Source organism: Phacochoerus africanus, chromosome 13 (genome assembly GCF_016906955.1).
Source record: "Phacochoerus africanus isolate WHEZ1 chromosome 13, ROS_Pafr_v1, whole genome shotgun sequence".
NCBI classification, from domain to species: Eukaryota; Metazoa; Chordata; class Mammalia; order Artiodactyla; family Suidae; genus Phacochoerus; species Phacochoerus africanus.
This window is the reverse complement of record NC_062556.1, coordinates 42285976-42296410: the sequence shown is the minus strand read 5'-3', so window position 1 is coordinate 42296410 and position 10435 is coordinate 42285976. Positions and strand designations below refer to the sequence as shown.

Here is a 10435-nt window from a genome sequence, read left to right as displayed (position 1 = left end):
ATAGAGGCAACTTAGCAGACATTTTAGAAGTGCTGTCAAAAAGATTCAGAAGGAAGAGAATTTGCTTTTCCTGGGGTAAACATATATCTCATTGATGTCTTTAAAAAATAATTAGTAAAAGATAAAATGTTTCACTGAGAAAATGTTTGGATCTGCATCTAATTGTGTTTATTGCTTAAATGTGTGAATTATAGGAACTTTCAGTGAGGTATATTTAAATTTCATGTTAGATGTAATAATTATGTGAAGAGTTTTATGTATGGGTATAGTAGTAAATGCTTGAGTATTCCATGGATTATCAACGCCCTGATTAATCTTTTTGGTAGGATTTTGTCAAAGAACTATGGCAATGATACATATGAACTCTCATTTGAAAGACCCTGATTGATTGAGATGATAGCTCAATTTAATTAACCAATAGGATTGGAAAAATTAAGTTGATTTTGTCTTTAAAGCAAAGTGCAATGCGTTTATTAGAACTCTTAAAAAGTGATCTTTATTATGTATATGTCCTCTTCCCTATTAGTTTGGTTATATTGAATTTTAATTGACTCAGAAGTACATTTTAAATTATAACTGGCTAAATAATCATCCTTCGTTGGCCCTTAGAGATAGTTACAAGGAACTTAATTCTTCCATATTTGCTACTAGTTGGCATCAGACCTAATGTAAATACTCAATTTATATTCCTCAGTTTGAATAGTGGATAAAGAAATAAATGAGTGCAATATTTCACAAGGCATATTTTAATGCAGTTTTCTAATATGTAAAGGTAAGTCATCATATCTTAGTAAATAATTTACTATTTTCCTTCCTCCCTTTCTTCCCCCCTTCCTTCCTTTTCTTTTTTCCTTTCTTCCTCTCTTTCTTTCCCTTTCTTTCTTTCTTCATTTCCTTTTCTCATCTTTATTTTCCTTCCTTTCCTCCTTCCTTCTCTTATTCCTCATTTTGTCCTCCCTTCTATCCTTCTATCCCAATAACAGAAGAGGACACTAAAGTTAAACATACAGGTAATCAATTATCTGCTTCAATGATTTCACTTTTAGTATAATATCAGGTATACTTTATTTTCCAAATTCTATATATTTCATTTGATAGTTTAGATGAATTGAAGCAAGGATGAGTATTGTAAGCAGACTGAAAATACAGAAAAGTAGCTATTTTAAATAATAGGCTGCAACAGTGTTTTTAGCACAATAAATATTGCTATAAGACTAACAAGGCATCAGGCATCCTCTGTCAAATATACCTTAATATGTTTAATTCATGTTCCTTTTTACTAAAACTCAATATTTCATTTTTGGGAGGTAATAGAAATTACTGACTGACCTTTGAACAGATAACATTTAAGCTATATAATAATAATATTGATACTGCAAAGTAGAAGGGGGATACAAAATGGAATTTCAGAATAACAACAAAAATAAATTTTATATTACAGTTTTTAAATGGTTACAGGTAGTAACTAAGAAACTATAGATATAACAGACATATTATTTATATTATGTTTATAAAATAAAATAATTTGCATTATATATATTTATATTAAATTAAATATTATATCAAGATAGAAAATCCATGGAGCATAAATTTCTACAAAAAGTAGTTAATTATATGCACTTCATATTTCTAAACTACCTCTGATGGAAAGTTTTCTCTGTCCTGCTTGTGATGTGAAATTTCATACATTGTTTTCTTCCCTAAGGGAAATACTTACTTGATTCAGTTCTTGGATAAAAATGATCTGTCACCATTGTTTGCTTTAAAGGCCTCTTTGCTTTTTTTTTTTTCCCTTCTTCTTTTAAACACAGAATACTGAAAGAAAAAAATCAAGTCACAGGGGATTGCAGTCCAGCTGTTGTGGCATAAATCAATATTTAAAATGCATAATAGTGATTTTTCTTCCTCTGAAAGTAGGGATTTTATATGCTTAATTTCTTCTTTTATTAAAATGTCCAACTTTGTCTAGGAAGGACTTCAAATTTAGCTTTGTTTCCTGTTTAGATTTATTATTCAACAGTGGGGTAACGGAACAGTAATATAACTGCATTTTTAATCTTTGATGCCTGTGCCCTCTTGGGGGTTGCTGAAGCTGTGAATTTCATGAATTGACAACAATCACATTCCTTACCCAGTTTGGGCAACTGCTAATCCTCTGACCCCAGTTTGCCTTTAGCAAAGGTGACTTTAATGGCTCATTAAAGGAAAAGCTGAAAAATTTCTAAGTAGCCATACCTAGAAAGGGATCCTAATCTTCATCATTCTAAATATAAAGGAAAACACATCTTTCCTTCTAAAAACAAGAGATTTTTGCAGAATACTAGCCTTTGGCTATATTCCTTTATTGTCTAGGTTTTGTCTTGAAATTCTCTTTTATCATTTTAGTTCACTTCTTGATTTATACTGAGAACAGCTTTTATTCTAAGACTACGAACCAAATGCACTGATTTTGCAAAACTCGTCCCCGGAGCTCGGATGCCCATCTTCAAATTTCTACCGTGTGCCTCTGGCCCCCAGGGTGAAGCACTGCCTGAGTGCATTAATGGCAGAATCACAATGTTATTGTCAGAATGGTGGCATCATCACACTTTGACGCTGGCATCCTCCTTTCTTTCTTCTCACTGCAGAGACACTAAGGCTAAAGGTTAAAGGATGAGGTTTATTAAGTAATTCAAGCCATTAACCTGCAACCTGCAAACCCATGGCAGCCTATTAAGTTTACGCAGCCATGATTCATGTTTGGTGTTTACTGATGCTAAAACATATTGCCTGTTTGTTTTACTTTTATTGCTCCATAGTAATGTAGCGAGGAAGAAGAATGAAAAAAAGGTGACAGGACCCACGCAAAGGACAATAAGAGCAGCAGACTCACTTGCATAAAGAAGATTGAAGCCTTCCCTCCCTCCCTCCATCTCTCGGTATAGGCCCCAGTGCACATCTGCGTCACTTACGGGGAGGAGGCGCTGAGGCAAAGAGAAAATTGTACTGTGAGGACCTTGACAGCTTCACCCGCGCGGGCTTTTCCTTTTGCTTTCCTATGTTTTCGGGAATATTTATTTTTTTTTTCCCTTTTACAAACTGACTATACAAAACTACCCCTTTTCTCCTTGCAGAAGGCATCTGACTTTCTCAAAGAAACCCGCAAGCTCTTCTCAGGGCATCCTGGAGAGGCCAGGGAGAGGGGCGCAGGTGCACCGGAAAGGCTGCGGGAGTGCGCTTCTTCGCGACTTGGGGATCTTTCTCTCTCTCTGCGCTCTCCTGGCACTGAACTCTAAGCTGCCAGGATAGGAGAGCCAATAGCTTCTCGACTGAGGTTCTGCGACGGGTGCATCCCAGGGAGGTGTATCCAGCTGCCACCGCCTCCCAAGCTTCTAGCCTCAGGGTGCGCAGACCTCTCTCCCTTCCGCATCTCCAGCTTAAGGGTTGTCCCTCTCCGCGATAACCACCGGATCCCCGGGCCGGGATCTGAGATTCTCAGCCCTCTGCGTCCCGCTCCTGCCTCTGCTCCCCGCGATTGAGCTCCCCACGCGCAGGTTCTGCGGACCTGACCGCAGCTGAGCCCCGCGGCTCTCCTCTCCGCCCTCGGGTTGTCGCCAGGCAGGGCACGTAGCCGCCTGGCCCCATCTGATCCCGGGGTGCAGAGGGCGCCTCCCTCCTCTTCCTCCAACCCGGGCTCTATTTGCCTCCCCCATCCGCTGCCCCGTCTACTTCTGAGCCAACTCAGGTCCTTTCGCCTTCCTTGCATCAAGCATGTCAGGCTCTGGGCGAAAAGACTTCGATGTGAAGCATATCCTTCGACTCCGCTGGAAACTCTTCAGCCACCCGTCGCCGTCTCCAGGCGGCCCTGCTGGGGGCAGCTGCCTGCAACAGGACAGCAGCGGCAGCTTTGAGCACTGGGGACCCAGCCAGAGCCGCCTACTTAAAAGCCAAGAGAAAGGCAGCGTGAGCACTTTCTGGAAGAAGCCTTCGTCTTCTTCCTCCTCTTCTTCGTCTGCCTCCACGTCCTCTTCCTCCTCTTCCTTCAACCCACTGAATGGCACCCTGCTGCCGGTGGCTACAAGGCTGCAGCAAGGGGCTCCTGGACAGGGCACCCACCAACCGGCCAGGACCCTCTTCTACGTGGAGTCCTTAGAGGAGGAGGAGGTGGCAGGCATGGACTTTCCTGGACCACATGAGAAAGGACTTGTCCTGCAAGAGCTCAGAGTGGAGCCGACCACCTCCAACCAGGCAACAGGTGAAGGATGTGGACACAGGTACAGTAAATCCCCATGGGACATCCAAGTATCTCTGTTTCCACTCATTTCCCCCATCCTCTTTTGCTCTGGTAGTTCCTAAATCTAAAATCTTTCTAGATGAACATTTTGCTTAAGAGATGTCAGGCCCATTTCTACTAACCCAAGTTGTAATCTCATTAAAAGTTTCCTAATTAATTTCTATTGTCTCATGTATATTGCTTTTGTTTTTGCGAGTTTACAGATTTGTAATCACAGATGGAACCTGTGTGCATTTTGGTAAATCTCCAGATGGAATGGTTCTCTTATTTCTGAGATTATAGTATTCTTCTGTCATCTTCAGTCGTTAACAGTTGGAGATCCTAGTTATCTGATGTGAGAAGAAACTTCCTTTACACACCATTCAAATGCATCCATATACAGGCCTAGAAACTGACCTGGCAGTTTTTCTGGGATTCCTGTGGCTTGAGGCTATATTCCAGGAGTATGAAGAGAACAGGAGGCCACTGGATAACCACATTATCTTCTCTTTTGCCCCAAAAGACAGAGTTTCTATTCACTATCCCAACTTTCCTTTTTTATCCTACTTTGTGTTCAACTTTGCCTTGTTCAAAGTCTTGTAATTAAACTGTTGCTAAGCCCCTTTGCATTCATCTGTCCTGGTTTATTGCCTCACTATGGAACTGTGTATTCTTAGTAACCAGGTCATCATTTATTTCTTGTTAATTTCTAATATTACATTCCTTTGAGTACAGTTCTACGTTCAAGACTTAAAGAAAACCTCACAGAGGAAAACTTCTGAGTTTTACATTTTTAGAGAATTCACTCATTCTGGACTAGATCATTACTTCTTTTGGCATATAGTGAGGATATGAAAAGATTTCCTCTTAAATTCATTTATCAGAATATATTATTTAGGAAGAAATACAGGAGAACATAGGAAAATCATAAGGAAACAGTTAATAAAATTTACCTTTAATAAAAAGTTAGAAATAGAAGCAATGTTTTAAACTATTGGTTGATTGAATGAGCTTCTTAGAGAGTTAAGTCACACAAAAACACATCAAACAAAATAATATTGTAGATGTTCCTTAAATATGTTGATGGATGCAAAGTTAAAGATTCAAAAATTATCCTAATTAAAAAAAATTATATGTATTTGAATTTGAATTTTAAGAGACTTGAACATAATCTAATATATGAATATCCTTAATATAAAATTAGTATTTTAAAGAAAGAGAAATTTAATTTGCAATTTTCAAGTATGAAAAAGTTTTTCCATATATGGGAAAACTAAATATGATTTTATCTATTATTCAATTAAGATACTTTACAAAATGGCTATAACTTCTTGTACCATTAATTCTATGAAGTTATTTGATTTATGTAGTCACTAGTGACTCATAGATTAACATCTTCTTGTTAAATAAAATATGATGGACTTTACCCTCTCTAAATTAGGGTAAACATATATATATATTTAGTTTTTGGAAATTGTCCATAAACATTTACTAATTTACCTTATATATTTAAAAGAAAACCAGGTACAACTTTATTGAAAGTGATATTTTTGTGACTCAGTCTGGAAAAAAAAAATAGATCATTTTTTCAGTTTTATAAAGTCTTCAAATCAGCCTACAATATCTACCCTTTTGGTAATATTAATGTTGAATTATAAAAAAATTTGCTTCATAAAATATATTTTGATGTCAAGAAGGCATATTTGGCATGAATACTTTCAGAAGACTTTCAAGTAAGTTGGAGAATTTGGAAATACTCATAGAGTATTTACTTAAGTTAAAATAAATTAAAAAATAAAACTAACAACTAAAATCTCTTTTAGGGGTAAAACATCTATTCGATTTGACTTCCAGTCCCTTACTTTTGAATATACTTCAGTGTTTTCACTCACAAGGATATGGAAATAAAAAGAATTCTGAAAATAAACCAAGTCCATCCCAAATCATCTTTACTTTTGGTATGAGATTTTCCTAAGATGTCTTGCATGTATAAAATAGTGAAAATCAGGTCTAATTTTATTTTAAATTTCTTATTAATTATTAAATCCTTTAGATAAATTTGAATTTCTCACTGGACAAATCAGTAACCACTAATAGTATTCTCATGGATTTTATGTATTCCTAAACATTGATAGACCATTGGCCCTCTGTTCATTACTGATTGACACCATGCTACTAAGCCTAGCAATTAGTCATTATCAATATATATTATTCTAATATATTGTAAGAATAATCATTTCTCATAAAGGACAGCATTTCCAAAGTTAGATGCTGAATGGAAAACCATATATAAAATATTATAGTAACACGAATTTACTTTTGTTTCTATCTTAACCCATTTCAGGAAGAAATCTACACAGCCAATGAGCACGTGTATAAACCATATAAACCTGAATGATCATTTTGATTACTTGGATCATTACTCTGTCACTATTCTGTGATGTCACATTTGATATTTAGCATTTGGTTTCATCAATTCTGACCACTCTGCTAAGCTAATCCTCATGTATAAAAAAATAATTGGCCCTTTTTCTCTTTCTTCATTTTCAGAAATTCTCTTTATTGATTTGGTCTCACACATCTTAGGAAAAGTGTTTTAGATGAATATAAGTAGCTCATTTGGTTTAATTTGTTGTTCAAACAGCACCTGGAGTTTGCTCAGTGGAAAGTTGTTCACAATATCAGAATTCTGGAAAGGTCAAATTATCATGGAGTTCAAATATAGAGGTGGCAGGAAGAGAGTAGTAAACTGATTTGCTGCTGAAACCCAGCCTCTATCTTTGTCCCATCCTACCAGACAGACATGAACAAATCTCAGTATCCGACTACCTTAATCATGACACCATTAAGAATCCTAAGTCTTACATCCTGCTCTATGCCACACATAATTTATTTTCTCTACTTTACTGTATGAACTTGCTTGTTGGAGTGTATCATTTTATAGCCATTCAGATCACTATATATTTTTGCTATGCATTATTTTTGGTCCAAAATTCTATGCGTAGTAAACTAAGAAACCAAAGAGAAATATTTATATTCTTGCAGTCTTTAGTGATGTGAGTGAGAGAAAAGATGTCATGTTTAACTATTGCTTTTTTAGTTTTCTAAATTCTCACACCATGCAGGCATCTATTTCAGTGGTTTCAGTCGCCATCCATAAGTGCTATTTTAGAGTCACATCTGAAAACCTAGACCCTACTCCTAACCCCCCAATCCATTGACCTTTGGCCTCATACATTCACCTCTCCACTTGACCTCTCTTATGGATATCACAGAGGCAATATAAACACAACATGTACAAAACTGAGCTTATAATCTTTCTTTCTCTTGCTCAGTTTTCTTCTTCTCCATCTTAGAAAATAGCTCGCTATCCATTAAGTTGTGCAAGCCAGAAATTTAAGATCATATTTGCCAAAATCCTCTTTCCCCGGATATTCAATATTCAACTAAGTCCTGTCACTTTTACTTCAAAAATGTACTCCCCTATGTCTGCCCCACATCCCTCCAACTCCCTTGTCTGCACCTAATTTTAAGATTCTATTGTCTTCCAACTAATCTTCTCTAATCTTCCTTCATTAAGTTTGACACCTGTAATCCTTTCTCCATACTAAAGTCAATAAAAACATGTGAAATAAAAATCTAAGCTATTTTCCCACATTCTGATCCTCCTTTTATTTTTCAAAAACATTTCCACCACACTGTGACCTCAATCCATCCTATGAACAGGCCCTGAAAGTGCTGACCCTTTTATGCCATCCAGGTTCTTCACTCACAATACCCCCTCCCCTTCCCCTGTCTTCAAGTCACAATGTTCTTCTTTATTATTTTTCTCTGCCCTGGGACCTCACAAATATTTCCCTTCCTTGTTGTACGGTGGCTTGTTTTCTCTCAATCCACTCTTTCCTGGATTCATTCTGATTCATTCTTGAGATGTCTTAAACAAAAGTTCTGTACCTTTCTCAGAAAAGCATGTACTGATATCCAAAGAAAATTCATTTCTTCAATTTATTTGTCCCCTTACTTTATGTTCTTAGATTAACTGCTCAATGTCTTCAATTTCTTATTTTAACCATATCTTAATGTCCATATGGCTTTTATTATTTGTCTCTAACTACAGTTGCCCAGTGAACAAGGTGTTTCTGTTTTGCTCATCATTTATCCCCATCACAGAGCATGTAGTTCCTCAATAAATACTACTGAGTGAATAAATATTTGTCATAATCATAATGAGTGACATTGATTAAGAACTTGCTATTTGCAGGATAGCTTGTTGAATATTTATATTGTACAATTTAATATTCAGATCAGCACTATGATTCTGGTACAATTATGGATCCCTTCATTAAAATGATTACATAATCATCCTATGATTATGAGAAGACTGAGATAAAGACAGGTGATTAATTCACCCTGTATCACAAGAAGAGTAGTACAGCTGGATTCTTAACCCTTGCTGTCTTGACTTCTGACTCCATATTCCAGGACGGTTTGGCAACTCTTCCTTCCTCCCACTTAAACAAACAGAATGCAAGAAAAGAGTCTCCAGCTAAGACTATGCTGAAGCAATTCTCTTATTTCCTTGGTGGAAATCATGCTTGTGTATGAATTTTTAGACTTCTTAACGTGAAAATCATGGACGATGCCTGATAAGTTTCAGTCAAAAAGGACTTAGCCCAAGTTAAAAAAAAAAACACTAAATTATTCCCTGCAGTATGGTTCATTTAGGACACTTTACTTTTTAATTAAACAAAAGTATGAGGAAATAACCTAGACAGGGAAAAATAATTTAACTTTGGAGTCCAAAAAAGAGCTTTATGGCAGAAAATCTGCTTCTGAAATTCAGAACAACTGATACAAAAAGTGCCACAGAAAGAGAGTATACACCATGAGACTCTCATGGAAATTGGTGGTATTTGTTTAGAATAAAAAGAAATCAGCTTTGCTTCAGTCAAAAGGAAAAAAAAAAAAAAAAAAAAACTTTAAAAGTAGCGAAGGACTTTTTCTTCAGGAAAGTAATTCTCAAACTTCACTTCTATGGCACACTAAAATAAAATAATGTTCGTAGTTTCCCCATGATCATAATTTCACAGTGAAAAAGTGTATAGTTATTTTACTCAATTTCATGTCTTCCTTTATAATTTATTCCAAGCTTGAGTGTCATACAGTGTTTGACATTAGCATTTAAGCCAGAACTTTCAAAAGAATACCTTGTTTAGAGAACTTTTTTTTTTTTCACTTATCTTAGGATGGATTTGTAAAGGGTAACTTTTTTTTTCCACTTATCTTAGGATGGACTTATGAGAATAACATAAAGGAAAAAGTAATAAGATCACTAGGTTGAATCTGCAGGTACCTTAAACTCCAGAGCTATCTGAAGGAAAGAGGTGGATCCAAATGCAAGATGAAATAAGTAAAATTCCTAATTGTAACAAACAATAAAATCCCCTACATAATTGAATTTCATTGATACATTTCTACTGAATATGTGTAAGCTATGTCATGAACCACTTTAAAGTAGTAGTTTAAATAATTTAAAAATAATAAAGAAATCCTCTCTGTCCAATCAAAATCATGGTTAATATTGAATATACTATTGATCTGACATTTATTTATGCTGACTTATTTTTTCTAAGTCTCAAAAGATAATTTGAATATTTGGAGGTTGATATGCCACTGATAAGGACACTTTAAATTTCACTATTTTTGATCAAGAGCTCTTAAAGAATTTATAAAAAATGAGATTGGCAGGGTATTTTAGAGTTATATCAAGATTCTGAACATGAAAATGTACAACATTTTAAATGGAGTATCATGGTAAGACTCTATTTATTTTATTTTACCATGCAAACTAACTGCAGGTATTTTTTATAGTAGCTGTTAAAAAAAGGATATGGAATTTACATATTCATTTAGACCAGACAGTAATTAATTTATTTTCTGTGATTAAGATAAGGTTATTCAAAACTTTGTAGAAAATATCTGTAGACATAGATAACCTGAGTATAATTAAATACTTGAATTGTAAGCCAATGAGGAAGATGTTTTGGCTGAAGGTCATGACACAGAAATGGTACTTTTTGAAAATAATGAGGGTCTTCAATAATAGTAATGAGTGATATCAGTTGATATTCATTGTAAATTCAGCTTTTCCCATTCTCTAGGAAGCATTTCTCCAACTCTGAT

General features: G+C 35.6%; 1 protein-coding gene across 1 annotated transcript in view; it reads left to right on the top strand.

The window, feature by feature from the left end:
• The first annotated feature begins 2945 nt into the window (after positions 1 to 2945).
• Positions 2946 to 10435, top strand: part of KLHL1 (kelch like family member 1) — a 384315-nt gene continuing 376825 nt past the window's right edge. Inside the window, exon 1 of the mRNA XM_047756059.1 lies at positions 2946 to 4253. Within this exon, the coding sequence (XP_047612015.1) occupies positions 3751 to 4253 (503 nt within the window). The 5' untranslated portion in view covers positions 2946 to 3750. The remainder of the gene's footprint in view (positions 4254 to 10435) is intronic.